At 34.5% G+C, this 26,445-nt stretch overlaps 1 protein-coding gene across 1 annotated transcript; it reads left to right on the forward strand.

Moving 5' to 3' along the window:
* Positions 1-350: 350 nt before the first annotated feature.
* On the forward strand, positions 351-26,112 carry LOC132756562 (uncharacterized). The gene is made up of 12 exons (XM_060747661.1): positions 351-419; positions 9,367-9,513; positions 13,603-13,689; positions 14,968-15,147; positions 16,163-16,624; positions 17,292-17,421; positions 19,250-19,335; positions 20,906-21,098; positions 21,757-21,875; positions 22,876-22,953; positions 23,469-23,541; positions 25,913-26,112. The coding sequence occupies exons 2-12, from the start codon at positions 9,375-9,377 to the stop codon at positions 26,085-26,087; spliced, it is 1,722 nt and encodes a 573-aa protein (XP_060603644.1). The 5' UTR covers positions 351-419; positions 9,367-9,374; the 3' UTR covers positions 26,088-26,112.
* Positions 26,113-26,445: the final 333 nt, after the last annotated feature.

Below are 26,445 nucleotides of genomic sequence, written 5' to 3' on the forward strand. Positions count from 1 at the left end.
TCAAAAACCACAAAACGTAGGATATTGCACTTTACATTGTCATTTGAAGAAAATTAACGCGCATATGATACGCTAGGTTTTGTTTTGATTTAAGAAACGTTTGTCACCTTAATTTAACATAATAAGGTACTTACCGGGGCTCTGCAGTAGCCATTTTCTCGTGGGTATTACTATACAAAGTCACGTGATTCCCCCCCCCCCCCGTGTATGTAACGGTCGATGTTTACATTTGAATTTCGACGCTACGTCATGTGACTTTCATCATCAGGTGACGTCTGTGAAGGCAGTGATTCTGCCAAGGGAGGTAATCAGTGTGAGGAGTTTGTCCGCGGATTACCACATGTTTTAAATATGCATTGCCGGGGCTTGCGAGTGCTATTTACGCACGCACGGGGCCCCACTCATTAGCAAGGGAAAAGGTTAAAATTTATCATTTTCGTGCGTAAACCGGAGTAAAATATTGCAGTCCCTGAGAAAATGTATATTTTATGACGCCTGACAACGCGTGGCGAGCCGGTATTACGTTAGGATTTTACTGAGAAACAACCTAAAACTCCGAATCCATCCAAAAATTTAATCGAAGCTTGGCTTCCAGCTTTCTACAAAATTTATCTGTCAGGGCTAGGATCCAAAATTATTTAGCCAATCAAAATTAATCTTACATAGCGTCAAAAAAAAACATCAATTTTCACGCCATTTTTAAAAAGCAGCAAGTATTGCTTTGAGCGCAAAGATATAATGATGATGAAAATGTTTGTTTCCATGAATTCTTTTCAATAAATCATACATGTATTGACACTGACTTTTGATTCAGCGATTTCACCTGTTGTCTCTGTAGTAAGTTTTCGTTTGGTTAATTAACATAAGTGTACATCTGGTTCTGTGCATTTTTTATTTTTATCCGGTCATTTTATCCTTTCAGGTATTTAGTGTATGTATTAACTGGCCGGGATCCGGGACGCCCGGGATCCGGGATCGTATTAGATATAGAGGAAAAACTAATAAACTATATTTGTGTTGATTATTGTCGTAATGAAGGCCATTAAACGTTAAGTTTTTGTTTTTTTATTGTATGTAATGAACGTTAAATTAATTTAACTTAGGATATAGATATATTTGGAGTTATTTATTAACAAACTTAAAAGGCGGAAATCACAATACTAACAATTATATGCCTAATTAATTGGAAAAATCAAAGACTATATTCTTGAATTGGTCAAATCCCGGGATTCCTATATGTTTTAATACGATCCCAGTTTTTTGAAAACTTTATTCTTGACCTGGCCAATTCCTGGGACCTCTATATATTTTTATACGATCCCGGCTTTTCTGAAAACTATATTCTTGAACTGGTCAATTCCCGGGATCCCTATATGTTTTAATAGGATCCCAGCTTTTCTGAAAACTATATTCTTGAACTGGCCAATTCCTGGGATCTCTATATATTTAATACGATCCCGGCTTTTCTGAAAACAATATTCTTGAACTGGTCATTTCCCGGGATCCCTATATGTTTTAATATGATCCCGGCTTATCTGAAAACATCTTGTTAGACTGGTCAATTTCCGGGATCGATATATTTTTAATACCAACCCGGCTTTTCTGGCTGAATTGATTGACAACTTGTGTTTACTTTAGGACTTGTGTCTGTCACTCATTACAATACTAAATTACATATTACAACTTAACTTCGTATAAAGAGACATCTGTATAAATTCTACCTATCTAACATTTTTTTTTTGGTCAAGGTCAACAGGCCATATAGTAAATGTGCATAGACATAGGGACTTCATTCTATTTACATGCGTCTTCATATATACCCATATTCCTCTTTGTTAAACTGAGAGAACTGGCTTCCGTAACTTTATATGTCACTTTTTTATGCTCGCTGAAGTCTCTTCGGCTAACAGAACTGTCATTTTTACGGCTGCAAGCCATTTCATTTGGAAAACTTGATCCGGTTAGGTGGTTTCCTGCTCACATATGTTGGTGCATGATTGAACGGGAAACCAGCTGCAATCGTGCCAATCGCAACTTTTCGGCCTTTTCCGTCACTCTTCGGATTAATGATAATAGCCGATGTAGTTCCGATTGCAACCGTGACAATTCGGGCGATTCCGTCATACTGCGGAATCAGACGAAGTAATATTACAGAAATCTAAGCTATTTTAGTTACTTCGGTAATCCCAGTTTGATTATATAAATAGGATTTCTATTTTTACTCGATTTATCGGTTTAAACCGTAATAAATTATAAACGAAATTGTTCCGTTTCAATTGTTTTTCAAGACGCAAAAGTTAGTTTCTTTTATAATTGTTTTGTTTTTTGTCTGTACTGTAGTAGTATTCCGTCTTCAAAATAGCCCATGCATATCATTAACATCTACAGATAGTGCATCGTATTTGTGATCGTGTAACATAGTTGATACATGCTTATTAATTGGTACCACGTAACGAAGTATTTTAGTGCATTTACTTGTCTATAAAGCAAACGAATGATTTCTCTGCGAAAAAGGGGAAATGAAATGTGCACACTTGTTTCCTTTCAGTATGATAGATAAATCTCCACGTTTTACGATTGATCATTTTCTTTATTAGTTTTATACAATAGAGAATAGATTTCAAATCGTTTTGACAAAAAATATTCGTTTTTCCAAAAAAAAAATAAAAAAAATAAATAAACTTAATAAACCCTTTATGATATACAAATACCGTTATTAAAAAAAATGTGATAATAAATTGAAACCAAAAAAACCAAACAATTTTAAAGGGTTGGCAGGGCCGGCAAAATCTCAGAAAATTGTACTTGTCCACGGACAAGTAACCTAAGAAATTTACTTGTCCGTACTCGATGTTCACTTGTCCGTATTTATATTTAAATTTAATATTTACTGCAAATGTCAATAAAGAAGAGCAATATGATTATGAACTTTCTTTCAATTTTTTTAAACATTCTATGCCATATGTTTAATAATATAATATATTATGATTATAATATAATATATTTATAAAATGTTAACGGCAGTAGATTAAAGTAGAACGACAGTGATGGACAAATTGTGTATATTTATTTTTACTGGAAGTAGCATTGGTCTTTTGCCAGCACTTTTTCAGTTTTCCTTGCACCCAAATTGCTCTAAAATATTGTCTTCATTTTTTTGCACTCTGGTACCATTTCTTATTTATTCACTCCTTATTCTATTCATCTATATAATATTCATTTAATCCTGTTAAAAATCATATGTACTCTTTTTAGATTTGTCAAATTGATGACATCTGGCTTTTTTAACGATATAAAATTTTATGATTGCCACAGAATGTCATATCATATACGTATATACGCTTGGTTGCAGCAGATGAATTGTGAAAATTTTGACATCATTATCATCTGCGACGATGAAACTGACATGTATACATTAACACCAGTATTAGACATTCAAAAACAAAGGCATTTTCACAAGAAATCTTTACATAAAATAAATTATAAAATGACTTTGTCCACATAAATTCAAGCAGTCAAATTGCCGATATGACCGTAAATATTTCCGAATGACCTGGAAAAATTATACAATGTATTTAATTTTCATACAACACAGCGGTATTTCAAAGGCAATTGTTGCGGGATTGATGCTGTGTCTGCTATCTAAACAATATATGCGCTTGAAAAGACCACAGCTTCCAATTCAATTTTATGGCAGAACCCCGTTGCTACCGAAAATATTTGATTGCAGAGGCTAAGTCGCAGTCATAAACCAAAACAAACATGTACCCTCAATAATTAGTTAATTGCCGCGCGCATGCAGTAACTGCATGACGTAAGGAAAACCCCAAGCCTGGTTGGTAGCTATTTATGTAAACACTTAAAATAGTAACACCATATATGCACGGAATGCCCTCGTGAATGACACCACACTTCACACACTAGTTTTCGTATTAAATGTGTGATTTTCCTTCTGATTTAGATCTATTAGAAAAGAAGTAGATTTTTATGCCCCCACAATGTGGGAGCATATAGCGTTGCACTTGTCCGTCCGTCCGTCAGTCAGTCCGTCCGTCCGTCAGTCCGTCCGTACGTCCCGAAATCTTGTGAACGCAACTCCTCTTAAACCGGATGGCAGATTTTGCTTAAACTTACAGGGATGAACAACCTTAATGTGTAGATGGTAGTAAAGGAAGGAATTTTTGCTGCGACCAAATTTAACAGAATTATGGCCCTTTGTTGATTTTTTCACTATATACTATGTAGAAATTTTGTGAACGCAACTCCTCTTAAACCGCATGGCAGATTTTGCTTAAACTTACAGGGATGAACAACCTTAATGTGTAGATGGTAGTAAAGGAAGGAATTTTTGCTGCGACCAAATTTAACAGAATTATGGCCCTTTGTTGATTTTTTCACTATATACAATGTAGAAATTTTGTGAACGCAACTCCTCTTAAACCGCATGGCAGATTTTGCTTAAACTTACAGGGATGAACAACCTTAATGTGTAGATGGCAGTAAAGGAAGGAATTTTTGCTGCGACCAAATTTAACAGAATTATGGCCCTTTGTTGATTTTTTCACTATATACTATGTAGAAATTTTGTGAACGCAACTCCTCTTAAACCGCATGGCAGATTTTGCTTAAACTTACAGGGATGAACAACCTTAAGGTGAAGATGGTAGTAAAGGAAGGAATTTTCGCTGCGACCAAATTTTACAGAATTATGGCCCTTTGTTGATTTTTTCACTATATACTATATAGAAATTTTGTGAATGCAACTCCTCTTAAACCGGATGGCAGATTTTGCTTAAACTTCCAAGGATGAACAACCTTTATGTGTAGATGGCAGTAAAGGAAGGAATTTTTGCTGCAACCAAATTTAACAGAATTATGGCCCTTTGTTGATTTTTTCACTATATACTATGTAGAAATTTTGTGAACGCAACTCCTCTTAAACCGCATGGCAGATTTTGCTTAAACTTACAGGGATGAACAACCTTAAGGTGAAGATGGTAGTAAAGGAAGGAATTTTCGCTGCGACCAAATTTTACAGAATTATGGCCCTTTGTTGATTTTTTCACTATATACTATATAGAAATTTTGTGAATGCAACTCCTCTTAAACCGGATGGCAGATTTTGCTTAAACTTCCAGGGATTAACAACCTTTATGTGTAGATGGTAGTAAAGGTAGGAATTTTTGCTGCGACCAAATTTAACAGAATTATGGCCCTTTGTTGATTTTTAGTTTTCAACTTGTGGCACATGTAGTCCAAAAAATATTTGACCTAGAGTCATAAGATTGACAGAACAGTGGCGTGTGGGGGCATCCGTGTCCTATGGACACATTTCTAGTTTCTTCAGAATTCCTCTTTTAGCCGCCGAAATTTACTTGTCCACGGACAAGTAAACTGCAGAATTTTTCTTGCCCGGACCGACAATTTTACTACTCGGGCAACTCGGACAATTGATTTTGCCGGCCCTGGTTTCAACTTGGGATGAAGGCACAACTGTGCAAGCCTTTCCTTTTAAAAGGAAACTTTATTATATTTAAACACACCCATGGAAAAAAATTACGAAGCGAGTCGCTACTAGCTTTTTTGGCTTGCAGCCATTTCATATGGAAAACTTGTTCCGGTTAGGTGGTTTCCTGCTTACATCTGTTGGTGCATGATTGAACGGGAAACCAGCCGCAATCGTGCCAATCGCAACCTTTCGGCCTTTTCCGTCACTCTTCGGATTAATGATAATAGCCGATGTAGTTCCGATTGCAATCGTGACAATTCGGGCGATTCCGTCATACTGCGGAATCAGACGAAGTAATATAACGGAAATCTAAGCTATTTTAGTTACTTCGGTAATCCCAGTTTGTTTATATAAATAGGATTTCTATTTTTACTTGATTACCGTAATAAATTATAAACGAAATTGTTCCGTTTCAATTGTTTTTCAAGACGCAAAAGTTAGTTTCTTTTATAATTGTTTTTTGTCTGTATTAGTTTTATACAATAGAGAATGGTAGTAGTATTCCGTCTTCAAAGGGTGGTCCTGCTTACCAAATCACGCATGATCGAGTTATATTTAGATCTACTGAACTGGTGAGGTAATCTAAAAATAGCCCATGCATATCATTAACCTTGCCACATAGCGCATCGTCTATTTGTGATCGTGTAACATAGTTGATACATGCTTATTAATTGGTACCACGTAACGAAGTATTTTAGTGCATTTACTTGTCTATAAAGCAAAGGAATGATTTCGCTGCGAAAAAGGGGAAATGAAATGTGCACACTTGTTTTCCTTCAGTATCACGTTAGTATTTTTACGATTGATCATTTTCTTTATTAGTTTTATACAATAGAGATAAGAGAACTAAATAAACCCTTTATGATATACAAATACCGTAATTCAAAAAAAAAATGTGATAATAATTAAATTGAAACCAAAAAAAAAAAACAATTTTAAAGGGTTGGGATGAAGGCACAACTGTGCAAGCCTTTCCTTTTAAAAGGAAACTTTATTAAAAGCTAACCTTGTTTAGGGTTTATAATAGGGAAGGGTAGGGCAAACACACAGAGGTCACCAAATAAATCGTCTGCAAGCTCATGGATGACTGATTACCCACAAGTCCCTGTTAACGCGTGATTTAACGGTTTTTTACATCGGTGTCAATGTAAACAATATGGCGGATCTTGTATGAGGTAGTAAATTACTGGCATTTTCATGAGAACTTTCGGCAATACAAAATCATTTAGCGATAATTCAAATCTACAGACTTATTGAATAGATGTATTCTTCTATTAAAGAAATGTATAAATCTTTGTTTATGTAGGATTTTTTTCGAAATTGTATCATAATCATTCACGAATTCGAAAACCTAGCTAAACGCCGTTTTCCGGTACTTTCTGTACATAGCTCTGGGGAATTCACCTAATGGAGTGTAATAGTGAACTCGATGTTTTCGGCCTTTTTTAAAATTAAATTGAAATAAAACAGTTATTTTTTTATAAGAAAATAATTAAATATCATTCAGTGATTTTCCTACTTAATTAACAGACTCCGAAAAAGGGCCTCTTCCCAATTGAAATTTTCTTTAAAATCATGCAGTTTTCCCAAAAATCTTAACTTAAACCTGCTTTTTTCTTCCCAAATAAGCAATTTTAGCGATAATTTTTCCCAAAATCAAGAGGCTAAGGCCTCTTCCCAATTAAGTGAGAAAAATCACTGTCATTGTATGAATAATTCCATACAAAAAATAAAGTAAATACACAAGTTTACGCAGAAAATAACCTTATTTATTATGGAGGATTCCACTATGTCTGTTTGAATTTTATTGATTTTCACTATAAATAACTTTTTTTTTTTTTAATAATTTGCAATAGATATTAAAAGAATATTGATAATTTTCAAAAACATAAATTTTTTCAACTTAAACGGTTAAATAATGATAGAAAAATTGAAATATCATGTAACAGTGTTATGTACTTCATTTGGTGTAATTCCCCAGAGGTAAAACGGTAACGTACCGGAAAACGGTGTTTAGCTAGGTTTTCGAAAAGGTCAATTGAGCAAGATGGCAAAACGAATAATAGGCAAAACGTTGTCGTCGCTAAATATATTGGGGCTGTAATGGATTCGCTTTGTCACGTCGGTCCGTCTCCATTTTCTTGTCCGCTCTATAGATCCTATACCAATTGAAGGATTTTCTTCAACTTGTCTCAAATGTTCACCTCAACAAGGGGATGTGCAGAACCCATGTTGCCCATGTGTCAGCTCAAGGTCAAGATTGAAGGTCAAATATCAAACAATCAAATATTACACAGTATGTTGTGTCCGCTCTGTAAGTCCTACACTAATTGAAAGATTTTCTTCAAACTTGGCTCAAATGTTCACCTCAACAAGGGGATGTGCAGAACCCATGTTGCACATGTGTCAGCTCAAGGTCAAGGTCACAATTGAAGGTCAAATATCAAACAATCAAATATTACACAGTATGTCGTGTCCGCTCTGTAAGTCCTACTCTAATTGAAAGATTTTCTTCAATCTTGGCTCAAATGTTCACCTCAACAAGGTAATGTGCAGAACCCATGTGCAGAACCCTTTTGCCGACTTAAGGTCAAGGTCACACTTGAAAGTCAAAAATTGACTTAGAAAATATTCTTAAATTTTAACATGTATTTGAATATTTCTGAAACTAGCACATGTATTTGCTTGAAACTTAAAAGATACATGAGGTGTCACAAATAAGATATGCAGGTCAAGTTTCATAACTCTGTATTGCATTTTGACAAAGAAATGCCCCTTTTTAAGTACATACAATCAATACTAGACAATATGTCGTGTCGCCCTATAAATTCTATACTACTGGAAGGATTTTCTTCAAACTTTACTCAAATGTTCACCCCAACTGGGCAATGTGCAGAACCCATCTTACCCTTGTGCCAGCTTTAGGTCAAGGCCACACTTGAAGGTCAAAAATTGACTTATCAAATGTTTAGTACATTGGGAAAATGAAAGGTTATTTGTTACTGTTTCAAACATGATTTGATAGTATATATTTATACTATTACCTGTACAATTAGTCTTTTTTCACCAGAGAAAATTTCTTTTTATGTATTTGTGCCACTAAAGTTATTCCCTTAACCACCTTTCCAAGTTGTCTTCTGTCAAGGACATTGGTGGGGGTATGAATCGCATTCAGCCATAGTTCTAGTTTTATTTTGTTCTAAATTCTATGGGAAATTTCTAAAGACTGGGGAATTTTGAGGACCAAACGTGGGAAAAAAGAGGCTAGTTTGGTTGGGGAAGCAGCCTATATTCGACCTCTACAAAGAAGGGCTTTTTGGCCCTGTCAGGAACAGCCTAGTCCAAATAATAAAACTTATTTTACATTCTATATTTATCATTATTACCTTTTATATTATCAAGGCTTTTTAACATAACATCTGAAATGAAAAAAAGCAAAATATCAGATTAATGAAGAGTTAACATAAAATAGGTTATTTCTAGGTCTTAAAAAGGACTTGCAGGAACAGCCTACACACTTCCTAATATTGTCTTATTGTCTACACTTTACTAGGTCCGTGTTAGCTATATTGAGCATATATTGATCACTTATAACATATACAGTTCAGATTGCTATATCATAGATTATTGATGGCCTTGTGCACTTTACATTGATGGTTAAATCTTTGAACAGTTAATACCTGTAACATAAGTTAATGAAAGTAAGTTCAGCTACTCAAAAGTTAAGATACTTTGTTATTTGATGTGACTATATCCTGGCTTCTATGATTGTCGCCCAAATTAACAGTATCTCAGTATATACTTAAGATGACTTATGTTAACAGCAACATTAAAAGCAAATTTCTTGTGTATTTCAGGATCCACCATGTGGTTCTTGTTTATCAACAGATATGCTTTCCACACACTGGATATAGATGGCATTACAAATATCTTATCCCTCAGAAATTTATGTTTCAAGAGACTTTCAAAGAACAGTACATTATTTAACCCAGAACATTTTTGTTGTAAGTGCATTCATATTACGGTATACATTATGAAGTAAAAGATTTTTGTCTGGTTATATGGCCCTACAATTGTATATAAATTGTTGCTTGTGTATATATAACCCATGCTGCTAGGTAAGGTTATATTGCAAACAACTGTTTATATTATTATTACCGGTATATGGTCATATAACCTGTCAGATATCTTTATAATAAATTTATAATACAGCAAACTGCTTCTATTTTTAGCTCACCTGACCACAAAGTGGTCAAGGTGAGGTATAGTGATGGGGCTATGTCCGGCGTCCGTCGTCGTGCGTCGTGTGTTGTGTGTCGTGCGTCGTCAACAATTGGGTTGTTAACAGTCTAGCAGTCACAGTTTTGATTGGATCATCATCAAACTTTGTCAGAATGTTTGTCTCAATGAAATACAGATTGAGTTCGAAGATGGGTTATCTCGGGTCAAAAACTAGGTCACAGGAGCTAAAAATAGAAAAAGCTTGTTAACACTCTAGAGGCTGCAGTTTTCATCCAAATATTCTGGAAATTTGTCAGGAAGGTTGTTTTAATGATATCTAGGTCAAGTTCGAAGATGGGTTATCTCCGGTCAAAAACTAGGTCACAGGAGCTAAAAATAGAAAAAGCTTGTTAACACTCTAACAATTGGGTTGTTAACAGTCTAGCAGTCACAGTTTTGATTGGATCATCATAAAACTTTGTCAGAATGTTTGTCTCAATGAAATACAGATCAAGTTCGAAGATGGGTTATGTCGGGTCAAAAACTAGGTCACAGGAGCTAAAAATAGAAAAAGCTTGTTAAAACTCTAGTGCCTGCAGTTTTCATCCAAATATTTTGGAAATTTGTCAGGAAAGTCGTTTTGATGATTTCTAGATCAAGTTCGAAGATGGGTCATCTCCGGTCAAAAACTAGGTCACAGGAGCTAAAAATAGAAAAAGCTTGTTAACACTCTAGTGGCTACAGTTTTCATCCAAATATTCTGGAAATTTGTCAGGAAGGTTGTTTTGATGATATCTAAATCAAGTTCGAAGATGGGTCATGTCCGGTCAAAAACTAGGTCACAGGAGCTAAAAATAGAAAAAGCTTGTTAACACTCTAGGGGCTGCAGTTTTCATCCAAATATTTTGGAAATTTGTCAGGAAGGTTGTTTTGATGATTTCTAGGTCAAGTTCGAAGATGGGTTATCTCCGGTCAAAAACTAGGTCACAGGAGCTAAAAATAGAAAAAGCTTGTTAACACTCTAGTGGCTGCAGTTTTGATTAAAATATTCTGGAAATTTGTCAAGAAGGTTGTTTTGATGATTTCTAGGTCAAGTTCGAAGATGGGTAATGTCTGGTCAAAAACTAGGTCACAGGAGCTAAAAATAGAAAAAGCTTGTTAACACTCTAATGGTTGCAGTTTTCATCCAAACATTCTGGAAATTTGTCAGAAAGGTTGTTTTGATGATTTCTAGGTCAAGTTGGAAGATGGGTCATCTCAGGTCAAAAACTAGGTCACAGGAGCTAAAAATAGAAAAAGCTTGTTAACACTCTAATGGTTGCAGTTTTCATCTAAATATTCTGGAAATTTGTCAAGAAGGTTGTTTTGATGATTTCTAGGTCAAGTTTGAAGATGGGTTATCTCCGGTCAAAAACTAGGTCACAGGAGCTAAAAATAGAAAAAGCTTGTTAATACTCTAGTGGCTGCAGTATTGATTCAAATATTCTGGAAATTTGTCAGGAAGGTTGTTTTGATTGTTTTTGGGTCAAGTTCGAAGATGGGTCATCTCTGGTCAAAAACTAGGTCACAGGAGCTAAAAATAGAAAAAGCTTGTTTACACTCTAGTGGCTGCAGTTTTGATTCAAATATTCTGGAAATTTGTCAAGAATGCTGTTTTGATGTTTTCTGGGTCAATTGCTAAGATTGGTCATGTCCGGTAAAAAACTAGGTCACAGGAGCTAAAAATAGAAAAATCTTTTTTAACACTCTAGTGGCTGCAGTTTTGATCCAAATTTCCAGGAAATTGGTCAGGAAGGTTGTTTTGATGATTTCTATGTCAAGTTTGAATATGGGTCGTGTCCGGTCAAAAATTAGGTCACATTGCCCAAATATGGAAAAATCTTTATAACACAATAGAGGTCACATGTTTGACTCAGTTGTCATCAAACTTGGTCATGATGCTTGTTTAAGACATTGCTTGGATGCGGTTGTGTCAGGTGAGCGATCCAGGGCCATCATGGCCCTCTTGTTTATAAAAAATGAAAGTAATTGATAAATTGACACTAGCCTTGTATATGGTTTATATAAAATTATTATGGTTTACGGTTATCCAATGAAATTTGACAATATAAACCTGCAGTATGCCACTATTCATATCAGGCAAATTTTACCATAGCCACTTTGATATCAGTAACTATAGAAAACTATCCTGCCTTCTTTAGGCATTGACTGATAAACATTTTCTTAATTAGTTTCTAGCTCACCTGACTACAAAGTGGTCAAGGTGAGGTATAGTGATGGGGCTATGTCCGGCATCCGTCGTCAAGCGTCGTTCGTCGTCAACAATTGGGTTGTTAACAGTCTAGCAGTCACAGTTTTGATTGGATCCTTATCAAACTTTGTCAGAATGTTTGTCTCAATGAAATACAGATCGTGTTCGAAGATGGGTCATCTCCGGTCAAAATCTAGGTCACAGGAGCTAAAAATAGAAAAAGCTTGTTAACACTCTACTGGCTGCAGTTTTGATCCAAATATTCTGAAAATTTGTCAGGAAGGTTGTTTTAATGATTTCTAGGTCAAGTTCGAAGATGGGTCTTCACCGGTCAAAAACTAGGTCACAGGAGCTAAAAATAGAAAAAGCTTGTTAACACTCTAGTGGCTGCAGTTTTGATCCAAATATTCTGGAAATTTGTCAGGAAAGTTGTTTTGATGATTTCTAGGTCAAGTTCGAAGATGGGTTATCTCCGGTCAAAAACTAGGTCACAGGAGCTAAAAATAGAAAAAGCTTGTTAATACTCTAGTGGCTGCAGTTTTGATCCAAATATTCTGAAAATTTGTCAGGAAAATTGTTTTGATGATATCTAGGTTAAATTCGAAGATGGGTTATCTCCGGTCAAAAACTAGGTCACAGGAGCTAAAAATAGAAAAAGCTTGTTAATACTCTAGTGGCTGCAGTTTTGATCCAAATATTCTGAAAATTTGTCAGGAAGGTTGTTTTGATGATTTCTAGGTCAAGTTCAAAGATGGGTCATCTCCGGTCAAAAACTAGGTCACAGGAGCTAAAAATAGAAAAAGCTTGTTAACACTCTACTGGCTGCAGTTTTTGATCCAAATATTCTGGAAATTTTTCAGGAAGGTTGTTTTGATGATTTCTAGGTCAAGTTTGAATATGGGTTGTCTCCAGTCAAAAATTAGGTCACATTGCCCAAATATTGAAAACCTTTTTAACACACTAGAGGTCACATTTTTGACTCAATTGTCATCAAACTTGGCCAGGATGCTTGTCTAAGACATTGCTTGGATGTGGTTGATGGGTCAAAGGAGCGATCCAGAAAACAAATTAATTTAACAATGGAGCATGCTCATGTGATTTTGTCTGTTGATGTGTGTTTTCTTCTCTGTTAATGTGTGTGTGCAGTTTTTATGCAAAAATTATGTTTATTCCATGTCTATACATTTGAATCTTTCTTATAATATGCATTTTCTGTCACTATCTGTTATTGGTATTTGATCAGAGAAGCAGTTTAACTGTTTACCATGCTAAACAAGGTCATATTATAAATAGGATACAATTTACAAACATGAATTTCTTCTTGTTGGATTTGATTTTTACTGTCACATACAGTCCTAGGATCATGTTAAACATAGGTGACTGCTTATATGCAGTTTAGATTGTTTATAATATTATTTATATTTTGTAAAATTGTAATATAAAATTTTTTAACATCTATGCTTTTGGATGTTAATGCATAGGAGATTGTAACACTCTCTCATCTGTACAATAAATTTTAGTCCTTTTCATTATACATATGTAGATGTATGACCTCTGAATAGTTCAGACCTTTGTGATCGTGCACATACTTTAGACTATGATAATATCATTTATTTTTCAGATCTTCCTTTTGATGTTTTAGAAGATTTTAAATGGTTTTTAAGTGTACATGACCTATTGAAGTACAGCTCTATTTTTGAAAAAGCAGGTACAAACTTTTTTCTTTGACAGTCTGATTAAATAAGAGGGAGAGTTGTGTGTCACTTGACTGTTAGCTTTGTGAACTCAAATCATGCTATTAGGGCTTTTTTCACAGGTTTGGGAAGCAGCCCTGCCCTTAATTTTGGAGGAAAATTTCAAGGTATATTTTATACAAAAGAGGAAGAAAAAACTTGTTTTAAATTAAATTTTTGGGAAAACTGCATGATTTTAAAGAATTTTTTGTTGGGGAAGCACCTCCTATAGAAGGAAAAAAAGCCCTGGCTATGAACTTGTAATCTGTCATGTGAAGAAGCTTTCTAGTGAAACCTCGGTACTTCTTCTACTCAAGTGCTAGCTTGTGTATGAAAAAATATACAAATAGGGAATCAAAGATCTTCATTTACCTGTAAAGCTGAAATATTGTCGTTTAACTTTTATGTTGTCTGTGTGACTTAAACTTTATAAGAGATGTCCGCGGCAGAGTGGTTAAGGTTGTTGACCTCAAACCACTTGCGTCACTCTATTGTGGGTTGAATCTCACCAGGGACTTTGAATTCTTTCATGTGAGGAAGCTATCCAGCTAGCCTACGGAATGTCGGTGGTTCTACTCAGGTGCCCATTAAATTTTGTGCCTTAAATAATGCACAGAGGGGCACCTGGGGTCTTCCTCCACCAGTAAAGCTAAAATGTTGCCATAATTATGACCTGAACCGTGTTGAAGTGACTTTTAACACAACCAAAAAAAAAAAAAATTAAATAAACTTGATAAAAAATGAATTTATAACAAGTAAACTAACTTGTATTGAAATAGGCATTGCTATCATGACATTTTGATGGTGCCTCAAGTTTAGGTAGTTATAATGTAAAAGAATTATAGAACATGACAATCTGTATCACACTATCTGTATAATATTTATTTGAAATCATTTCTAGATATCATATTTTACTGTTAAGTATTTATGTTTGAATGTGGTCATGGTCTAAATCATAAAAGTTACAGATTGTTGATATATCAAATTATAAGAACATGTATATGTTGTTGTGTTATTGTGTGAAATAGTTTTTTTGAAAGCAAAATGTGGTTGAAAAATTTTTATGATAAAAACATTAATGACATTTCTGATGTGTTTTGTCAGTATAGCCCTTGAAATGACCATGGATATTGGAAATTTGAGTTATCATGAGGAATTGTGCTAATTTTTTTATTTGAATATTATATGCACAATTAACTACATGTACATACATTAGCAATTATAACAGATGAGTTTTATTATGCTGTATAAAGGTATTGATACAAGTGATGTATGGGAGAGACATTTCTTGAAGAGATATGGGCAGATGGCCGTGAGAAAACGATACTTTGTATGGAGGGAACACCATGTGGCAGATCCAATATGTGATACTTACCAGGCCCAGTATTTACAAAATAACTGTAGTAATCTATTGGCATCCTTGTGGAGTGTGGGTAAGTGCAGGACTTTTTTCACAGGTTGGCGAAGCAACCCTACCCTTAATTTTGGTGGGAAGTTATACGGTTTATTTGCAAAGGGGGAGAAAAATTTGAAAATTGATTTAAATTCAATTTTTGGGGAAAACTGCATGATTTTGAAAGGAATTTTCTTTTGGGAAGCTGCCTTTTTAACAGCCCCAGCTATAGAAGGGAACAAAAGCCTGGAAGTAGGACTTGGTATGTTTATATAATACTCTTATGAAACATCTAACATCTGTTCCAAATGAAACATGTGTATTTTAGAGCATTCACTGGAAGTACATTTATATCATCATGTTATGTTTTCTTTGACTTTAAAGTAAAAATTTTGTTTAAAAGAAAATTAACAAGTTCATAGACCAGTTTGATTAAATAAATATTGTTTTATAAAATATATGACAACAAAAATAATGTGAGTTTTATTAATGCCCAATTTTAAAAATAAAAATGGTGTGTAATTAATGGGATCACCCCTGGTGATTGGCAGTACAGCCCTGTCCAGTGCTTACCTTCTAGATGAATGCATAAATTCAAATATTACTTGACACATATGTTCATCACCATGAGACAATGTTTGTCTCTAGGTCAATGGTCAATGTCACACTTACGTCAGACTATTTTAATATAATTATTTTGAGGCAGTGTGTCCCTAGCAAAACTCAGGTCCCTGTGGTCAAGGTCGTCTTGAATTTAGGTACATGTATTACTGAGTCTTGCCAGCCAAATCTACGTCAATATATGCAAGGTCAAGGTCACCAGATTAAGTACATTGTTTGTGAATATATAATACTAATAGGAAGATTCACTAGAATTAAATGTAAAAGTGTTTCATACATTTATTTAGATTTCTCTATGAAAATTTTGATTCAGAAATCTTTGATCTTAAATGTAAAAGTTAAAAACTATGATTTTTTCAAATTACTTCACATTTGTTTATTTTGTAACATTAATATAAAGTAACTGTGAGAATTATTTTTCCCCTTTCTTTCAGAAAATGACGTCACATGCCAAGAGACTCTTTGCTTTTATCTGAAATTTGCACCAAGTTTGACTTTCCGGTGGAAAAAATGTGGTACTTTAACAGCCGTCAGAATCAAGAAGATAATGTCAGACCTTGTTCAACACTTAATTGTATGGGGAGCACCAACATTTACATTTAAAGAAGTCAATTTTTTGAGATCATGTAAACAACTAAAAAGTGTTTCTTTTAAGAATTTTAATTTATTCAGCAAGTATTATTGCTGTGAGGAAGATCTTGATGATGATGATGATAGTGATGATGATAAGAATAGTGAAAACCACTCTAAAAAACATTGTTTATCCTTTAAAAGTTCTGTTGAAAGTGTGAAGGCCAGCCTAGGATCTGATGATATACAATTTCTTCTGAGTGACAGATTCTTTGATAGCAGTATTAAAAGATTGAATATAATATCATATGAAAATATAATTTCAGGTAGGATTTTAATTATTATTTATATCAACTTTGTATTTGTATATCCTACATTGGATATTTACAACTTACAGAATAATTAAGGGGCGTTTGTGACTAAGTGTTTAAAGTCTCAGACTCAAGGTCTCTTGTCCCTCACCACAAGGTTTTAATTTGTCCAGGGTTATCAAGTTCTTATCCACCGGCTTAGCACAACATTGGATTAGTTACCCCGGGGTTGGTGGTTTGATCCTGGGACAAGGCCTAATTTCTCTATGACTATTGATCTACGACATTTAGTTTAATTTTTACAAAATATATATAAAAATAGAGATAAAGGCTATATTTTCTTATAAATACATATTTTGTGATTCAGTGATTGAATATCAAGTTTTTTGATTTAATCAATGTCATTTGTCTCTCACTGTTGATGTAAATCTCATGTGGGATTAGTAGTTGTTCACTTGCTGGTTAGTTATCCAGTGTTCAATTGCTGAGATATGACCAAAAATGAGTTAAAACCGGTTTAAAAACAAAAACAAACAAGCATTGAATTATTTGTACTGTAAAAATTGTTTGTACCCCCTGATTAGCTGGGAAAACCCAAAAATATTACAGTGTAAGTCTATTAAAGATATATATAATGCAGATTTTAATACAAATACAGTATAACAAAGTTTATATTATTTAGTTTGTCCGCTGCATGGTAAAGGTTGGTGTAACAAGGCTCTCAGAAAGTTGACTCATTTAACATTGACCGGGGAGATATTGTCAGAGTGTCTTGTAGAGGAACTTATTGACAGTTTATTTGTAGTTTACAGGTAAGTTTTTCACATTTAACTTTTCATGTATAAATTTGATGTTGTTATATTAAGTATTTTTAGCTCAATTTGTTTTATTTTCAAAAAAATATGAAAAATTAATCACTCGTACTAGTATGGAAAATTTGTCCAATATTTTAATTGAAATGCATTTCTAAAGGACAGGTAACTTTATTATGTTTTTTTTTCTCTCAGTTATTTCCCTTATGACTGAATTTCTTGGTAAATTATTTTTGTCAAGGTACATTTCTCAAAAAGTACCAAAGATATTAACTTTAAACTTAAAAGTTCTTGTTCACAAGCATTTTTAAGGGACAGGTAATAATGCCCCCTTTTCTATCTTTTTTTTAACTATCCAGCACTGAAAAAAGTGAAGTGCATTTTTCAAGGACAGATATTGTTATGCTCCCTGAAAAATTTTGGGGGAGCATATAGTCGTCGGGTTGTCCGTCAGTACGTCCATCCCGAATTTGTGTCCGGCCCATAACTTTGTTATTTGAAGTCGGATTTTAAAACTAATTCACAGAAATGATTACCATATTGAGATGACATGTCGCGCGCAACATTTTGGTCGCTACCTTGAAGGTCAAGGTCACAGCATGACCTTGCAGCAAAATCGTGTCCGGTCCATAACTTCATTATTTGAAGTCGGATTTTAAAAATATTTCACAGAAATGATCACCATATTGAGTCGACGTGTGGCGCGCAACATTTGGGTCGCTACCTTGAAGGTCAAGGTCACAGCATGACCTTGCAGCAAAATCGTGTCCGGTCCATAACTTCGTTATTTGAAGTCGGATTTTAAAACTATTTCACAGAAATGATCACCATATTGAGACGACGTGTCACGCGCAACATTTGGGTCGCTACCTTGAAGGTCAAGGTCACAGTATGACCTTGCAGCAAAATCGTGTCCGGCCCATTACTTCGCTATTTGAAGTTGGATTTTAAAAGTATTTCACAGAAATGATCATCATATTGAGATGATGTGTCGTGCACAACATTTGGGTCGCTACCTTGTAGGTCAAGGTCACAGCATGACCTTGCAGCAAAATCGTGTCTGGCCCATTACTTCCTTATTTGAAGTCAGATTTTTAAACTATTTCACAGAAATGATCACCATATTGAGATGACGTGTCGCGCACAACATTTGGGTCGCTACCTTGAAGGTGAAGGTATGCATGACCTTGCAGCAAAATCGTGTCCGGCCCATAACTTCGTTACTTGTAGCCGGACTTAACAACTATTTCACAGAGATGAGCACCATATTGAATCGACGTGTCGCATGCAACATTTGGGTTGCTACCTTGAAGGTCAAGGTCACAGCATGACCTTGCAGCAAAATCATGTCCGGCCCATAACTTCGTTATTTGAAGTCGGATTTTACAACTATTTCACAAAAATGATCACCATATTGAGACAATGTGTCGTGCACAACATTTGGGTTGTTTTTACACTTTGAACTTTGTCTGTGACATAACTCTGACACTACAAGAGGTATACCTTCCTGTGTCCAAAACCTATTCGGGGAGCATCACCCGGTTCAACCGGTTCTTGTTTTTATTCTGTATTAATCCCCTGATGCATTGTGGGAAGGGTATTATAGGAATTGTCTCTTTCTGTCAATCTTTATTCAGTATAAGTGTCGCTTCTTTTGATATTACGATCATTTGCCTGTAAAACCATGTGAGCTTGGGCTTCTTTTGAAGCCTATTACAAAGATAAATGGAATACAAGCTTGTGTATAAGAGATTGATTATAGCATATAATTGCTGCAGCAAGTCAATTCTCAGAGAGTATAAGAATAATACTTTTTTATCCATTTCAGGGATCTTATGCTGGAACCAATGAAATATCTTTGTTTAACATTTAATGGGTGTATGAAATGGAAATTTGATGCTCAAAAGTATATAGGTAAGTTGTAAAACTGTTGTAAGTACTGGAAATGGAAGAAGTCTAAAAAAATTGAAATGTTTTTCAGGGTTATGATTTTAAGAAGTATGTTTTGAAAGAATTCAAATTCAAAATGAAGCAAGACTTACAGATTGTCTTTGAACTTGATTTCTTAATTTCTTAATTTTTAAGTCATTTAGTTTCAATAAATACAGGGATTTTTTCCAAGAGTGTGGGAGTATGACCCATACCCATGGAATTGGGAATTTCAGCGATGGTTGTTAAAAATTGGGAAAAATGCATGACTGAAATTTTGCAGTGATTAAATGAATTCAAATAATTACTCTTAAAACATTTAAGCACTATTACAGTGAAGAAGCCCTTATTTTCAAAGATTTAAAATTCTTTATTCAATATTTTAATTTTGCAACTTTCAAGGGGGAATTTTTTCCTGCGGATTGGGAAAATGATATACTATTTTCAATTGGCTATAAAATAAGCCTTTAAAAAAATCCCTGAAATATGTTGTTATTTGAGCTTGACTTTACTGAAAATTTTGAAAGTTATTTTGACCAACCACTGAATACTCTCTCTGGAACTAGGCAGTACTTGAGTCATATGAGGAACCATAGGTGTAGGCCTGCTAGCCACTCAGTGAACAATTCACGGCACATACATGTTGTCAGTTCATAGTATGCACTGGTGGCTATTCAGTCAGTACATATTTTGAAATTTCCCATGAAAAAAATGATTTTGTGGAGATTGTAGATTGATAAGACCATATTTAGTATATGAACCGCGTCACGACAAAACCAACATAGTGCGTTTGCGACCAGCATGGATCCAGACCAGCCTGCGCATCCGCACAGTCTGATCAGGATCCATGCTGTTCGCTATCATCCGCGCAGTCTGATCAGGATCCATGCTGTTTGCTATCAGTTTCTCTACTTGCTATAGGGTTTGTAAGCGAACAGCATGGATCCTAATCAAACTGCGCAGATGCGCAGGCTGGTCTGGATCCATGCTGGTGGCAAACCCATTATGTTGGTTTTGTCATGACGCAGCTCATATATATTAAGTATGGTTAGGGTTAAGGACCAAAATACATTGAACATAATTACTTTTAGCTTGACTTATTTTTTGAAAAAAAAAAAAATAGAGGTATTGTTACAGTCACTTTGGCGTTGCTGTTGTTGTCGGATGCCGTTGCAGTTCGCAAACTTGTACCTTGATATAACTTTTTATGTTCTTGGTGTATTGTTTTCATACTTGGCCACAACAACCCTTGGGACACGACCTTTTAGTATAGCCACCGAAACTTGACCTTTTTCATAAATGACCTTGAACTTAAAGGTCATATGTCTAAATTTTGCTTGTTTCTTTGCTATTCGTGGCTATAACTTTGTTATTTTTGAACGGATTGTCTTCAAACTTGAACATAGTAATCTTTAAGGATAGCCCTTCAAGTGAACTAGACATGTATCTAGACATCTCTCGGTGGTGACTCTTGTTTTGTTTAAGCACTCATAAGACTTCCCAGGTCTATTATAGAAGGTTTCAAAATTACTTTATTTGAAAATATAATTCGCAGGGCAGATGTATGCAGTTGAAGAATTTGAAGTTCTGAACACACAGATAGAGGAAGAAGCAATGGCTCACATGTTTGTACAGTTTTTACAGTGCAATAGAAGCTTATCTTGTGTGAATTTCAACAATACATGTATAAATGTATCTCAGGAAAATCTGAATTTAATGGTGCAATTTACAGATATTTTTGCTAAAAGGTATGTAAATGAATAGTGAACATTTCAAGTTATAACAATAATGAGTAACAAGTTCTTGCTCTTAAAGCTTGGTAAGGGAAATTTTGGAAGTATTAAGTCTAAATCCTGACCATGTCCTGTTAGCTCAATAGGTAAAATGTTTTGTTATATCTGGGATTTGTATTTTATTATCTCTGGTATGACATAACTTTTACATATTCTTTATGATTTGGTTGAAAAATGATAAGTACCAGAACATTAATCCATCACCACTGGTACGGACAGGAGATGTGTGAGCATTTATATGCATTAAAATTTGTTAATACCTTTTTAAGAATCAACGAACGCTGGCAGCGGAACCTCCTGTGGGTATATGACTTTAATACTGGTAAAGTGATGCTTGATCCAAGTAAAAAAGTCTACATATAAATCAAGTAGAGAAAACAACTGAAAATAAGTCAGTTAAATATCTAAGTCAGGAGTACTTTATAGGTACCTACTTACCATAATTTGACTGACAATTCAAGTGTAATGAAACATTAACTTGAAACCAAACCTCACAAATAAGCACATACATGTAGAATCCTACATGTATTTTGTCCCTCTACACATAATATAAAGTCTGTGCATTCTATGTTGTTATATCTGTAGGATATAAAAGTTGTTGTCAATGTTTCAGCAATATACAATCAATAACAACACCTACTGTATGTAGCTGGTGGCATTGGGATGTATGTAAGGTACTGGTAGATGCACCAAAACTGTCATATCTAAAAATAGAAGGCCCAGGAAATATTGGTAAATTTCTAAACTTTGTTTAGTTAAGATATTCAGTTTTCATATTTTATAAGTTAATAATACTCATTTGGTTAGATTGGTTTTTGGCACAAATCTCACCAAGGCCTATGAACTCTGTCATAGGTAAATATCTTGCAACATGTAGTTAAAAGAAAGGTAATGGTTCTTCACATTGTGCCATCACGTACATGAAACAATGATCCTGTGCCTGAAATGTATTGAAGGTCTACCATCCATAAATCATTGAGAGTCACTGAAACTGTCTATGGCTATTTAAACATATGTTACGCTTAAATTGTATATGTAAAATATATATTTTTCCGACGGCTTTTGAAATATACTTATAGCCTATAAATGTAATTAAATATATGATTTTTGTTCATAGATAATGATAACTTGAACCAGAATGTCTGAGGCTGTCATGTGACATACATGTATGTTACAAGTTCAGCACATCCAAAGATGTTAAGTAAAATATAATTGAATGTCTTTTGTCTCTGTAAGACGCTAGAAAAAATAATATTAAAAGATAAACAAGCTGAAAAAAGAGCAACATAGTAGTGATTGTAGCTGTTTAAGATACAGTAGAACTTTAGTAGGTCGAATTTGAAAGGTCTTTCGTAAAAAATTCCTGACACCAATACTTCAACTCATGTATTAGCCTCAATTCAATAACAAATTTGGAGTGGTCAACGTTAACAAGTGACTTACAAAAGAGGTAACAAAAGTGTGATAACTAAACCAGCCTATATTTAATATATTCCATGGAATATCACGAGATTTTGGGCCCTGGAAGATCCAAATGAAACTAATTTGTGATGTTTATTTTCAAATAAAACACCAGCAATAAGAATAATTACAATTAAGGCATATTCATAGTCATCAGAAAGCAAAGAATGTTAGAACAAACCCCATGTGTAATTAATACTTCCATCAAAAGACCTGTTTGTGGTAATAGTCTCTTGAATAGGCCACTTAAAAACTTCAACTTTGTTTTCAGCAAATTTACAAGACTTTGTTAGAATTGTAAACAACTGCAAGCACCTGAAAACATTGTCTATACAGGGAATAGATCTAGGTAAGTCATTAGTTTTTATACATCTGTATCATAGCTGAGAGAGACTCTTTTTATTAGAAAGTTGTGTTAAATGTGATAAATCATACACCTATTGCAATACAATAGCGTTATTATGGGAGAACCTTGATCTGAAACTTAAATTTGACTGGAATGAACAAATAAAATAGGATCTCATAAGGCGCGATAGTGCCGAGTTACCAAGCCTCGAGTGTGATTCATTCTAGTAAAATACACAAGAGCCAAATACAAGTGTTTGATAAACATGTATAAGATAGTCACCTTTTCATTTTATGACCATAGCTCATAGATAAAGTTGATACATAGCTGTGATGATGTTTGAAAATCTTGAAAATATATTTATGTTTGACCAGCAAAGAAACTTTTCAAATATATGATTTGAACAATCAGATTTTTCCTAATAAATGTTTTTAAAATGTCATTAAGACATCTTTTTTTGGCAATTTTTCCCGTGAAAAGAATAGCACTTTTAGCCCTGTATCAATTTTTTTTTACAGTTGAGGTGGGCAAAGATTTGCTGACAATGATATTGACATCAGAGAATTCTTATGTGAATAATCTTGACCTTAGGTAAGGTATATTTGTTCTGTGTTAAGAAATCCTGGTTTTGTTAAAAAGTAGGTTACTTACCAATGTCCACACTAAATATGATGACATTCTTGTTTACAAAAAAAGCTGCCTCATAATGGCATGTTTAGGATAACATTATTTTGTTGTTATGAATGAAGTTGTAATTTCATACCCTGTTGTAAAAAAATAGTTAACTGTTATGGGTGTAATTTTCTTGGAAAATTGTTTTATTAAGGTAAAGAATTTAAGATATTATGGAATGTGGTAGAATAAGCAAGAAAAAATATCTGACATATTTGCGGTCTGAACCGCAACATACAGTATGACAGATATTATTATTCCCTAAGGTGTCATATTGTTGACTTGTCATGCCTTGCTCTCGTGTTTACTATACATATTGTTTACTTATCCTGTCTTGCTTTTGTGTTGACTATACATATTGTTGACTTGTCCTGCCTTGCTCTTGTGTTGACTATACATATTGTTGACTTGTCCTGCCTTGCCCTCTAGACTATGCATATTGCTGACTTGTCCTGCCTTGCTCCTGGTTGAGTTTACATGTTGCTGACTTGTCTTGTCTTGCTCTTGTGTTGACTTTACATATTGTTGACTTGTCCTGCCTTGCTCTTGTGTTTACTATACATATTGTTGACTTGTCCTGTCTTGCTCTTGTGTTTACTATACATATTGTTGACTTGTCTTGTCTTGCTCTTGTGTTGAGTTTACATATTGTTGACTTGTCCTGTCTCGCTCTCAGGTTGAGTTTACATATTGTTAACTTGTCCTGTCTTGCTCTTATGTTACATTTACATATTGTTGACTTGTCCTGCCTTGCTCTTGTGTTTACTATACATATTGTTGACTTGTCCTGTCTTGCTCTTGTGTTTACTATACATATTGTTGACTTGTCCTGCCTTGCTCTCGTGTTTACTATACATATTGTTGACTTGTCCTGCCTTGCTCTCGTGTTTACTATTCATATTGTTGACTTGTCCTGTCTTGCTCTTGTGTTTACTATACATATTGTTGACTTGTCCTGCCTTGCTCTTGTGTTGACTATACATATTGTTGACTTGTCCTGCATTGCTCTCTAGACTATGCATATTGCTGACTTGTCCTGCCTTGCTCCTGGTTGAGTTTACATATTGTTGACTTGTCCTGTCTTGCTCTTGTGTTGACTTTACATATTGTTGACTTGTCCTATCTTGCTCTTGTGCTTACCCTACATATTGTTGACTTGTCCTGTCTTGCTCTTGTGTTGATTTACATATTGTTTATGTGTCCTGTCTTGCTCTTGTGTTGACTTTTCCTAACTTGCTCTCATGTTGACTTCACACAATGTTTTCGTGTCCTTTCTTGCTCTTGTGTTGACTTTACATATTGTTGACTTGTCCTGCCTTGCTCTCGTGTTTACTATTCATATTGTTGACTTGTTGTGTCCTTCTCTCATGTTGAATTTACATATTGTTGACTTGTCCTGTCTTGCTGTCGTGTTGACTTTAGATATTGTTGTCTTGTCCTTTCTTGCTCTTGTGTTGAAGATACATATCATTGACTTCTCCTAACTTGCTTTCGTGTTGACTTTACATATTGTTTTCTTGTCCTTTCTTGCTCTTGTGTTGACTTTACATATTGTTGACTTATCCTGTCTCGCTTTTGTGTTGACTTGCCCTGCCTTGCTCTTGTGTTGATTTTACATATTTACATTACAATATTTATATAACATTACATAACAAGAGGTATCAACATGAAACTTTGTAGATAGATAAATCTCATTTAGTACATGTGCAGTGCACAAGAACAATAATTCTGCCTAGCTTTATTTTGGAATTATTGCCTTTTGTTTATTTTTACACTTTGAACTTTGTCCAGGACATAACTCTAAAACAATAAGAGATATCAACATGAAACTCTGTAGGTAGATAGAGCCCAAGTGCAGTGCAATAAACCTTAACTCTGCCTTGCCTAGTTTTGGAGTTATTGCCCCTTGTTAATATTTTTCACTTTGACCTTTTTCAGGGACATAACTCAGATACTTAAAGAGGTATACTTTTCTGTGTCCAAAACCTACTAGGGGGATCATCACCTGGTTCAACAGGCTCTTGTTATTAACAAATTTAGTCAACAAGTTCTACTTTAGGTCAATTATATTCTCGGCCATATGGTCACTTTCCGTTGGCGAGGGTTAACAAACCCAAACACTCACAAGCTCAATTTTCATTCATAGGTAGGGAACTTTGGTAGATTTACCATACAGTAATCAAGGACAACTGGTAATATCAAATTAGCATCCTTAATAATTTCAGCCTCAATTCAATTAAAAAACGAAGGTTTTAGATAAAATAACATTGATTAATATTTCCTATTGCAGGTTCTGCAGTATTCAAGGAGACGATATTGTTACGGCTGCCGAAACCGCTTTAGAGACCCGCCGTCGTACTCGTAAACTTCATATTCTTGATATGAGCATGAACCAAATAAACAGATTGCAGCAGACGACAATCAAAAGACTTTATAAATCATTAACAGATAATTTTGATTGTTGATATACCAGATAGACCGCAGATGGAGTTTGTTTGCAGCAAATGTGAATATGTCTAAAATTGAAAAAATAAAATATACTGTAAAAAACACAAATTGTTCTATTTAAATTACATTGTAATTTTTCTTATGCGGAAATTATGCGGAACTATGTTATTTTACAGTTAATCAAGCCAGGTGAGTTAATAACTTAATAAGTTTAAGTGAACCTTGATTATTGAGGTCATTCTTTAGGTTGAAAATTAGCACTACACACCTCATTCCTGACTTTTTCCACATTTTCTGTACTAGTAAACAACATCTCCTATATCACTTGATGGATGTTAACTAATCACAGGAATGATTCCTTACATGTCTTTCTTC

This window comes from Ruditapes philippinarum, unplaced genomic scaffold (assembly GCF_026571515.1).
Source record: "Ruditapes philippinarum isolate M1 unplaced genomic scaffold, ASM2657151v2 ctg8689_1_1_1_1, whole genome shotgun sequence".
Lineage (NCBI taxonomy): Eukaryota > Metazoa > Mollusca > Bivalvia > Venerida > Veneridae > Ruditapes > Ruditapes philippinarum.

Bases quoted from the DNA above. Each gene is read 5' to 3' on its own strand.
- LOC132756562 (XM_060747661.1), top strand. From the start codon at position 9,375: ATGTGGTTCTTGTTTATCAACAGATATGCTTTCCACACACTGGATATA. The intron at 13,690-14,967 runs GTACAAACTTTT...TGCTGTATAAAG, and splicing joins CTCTATTTTTGAAAAAGCAG to GTATTGATACAAGTGATGTA. The intron at 16,625-17,291 runs GTAGGATTTTAA...TATATTATTTAG, and splicing joins ATATGAAAATATAATTTCAG to TTTGTCCGCTGCATGGTAAA.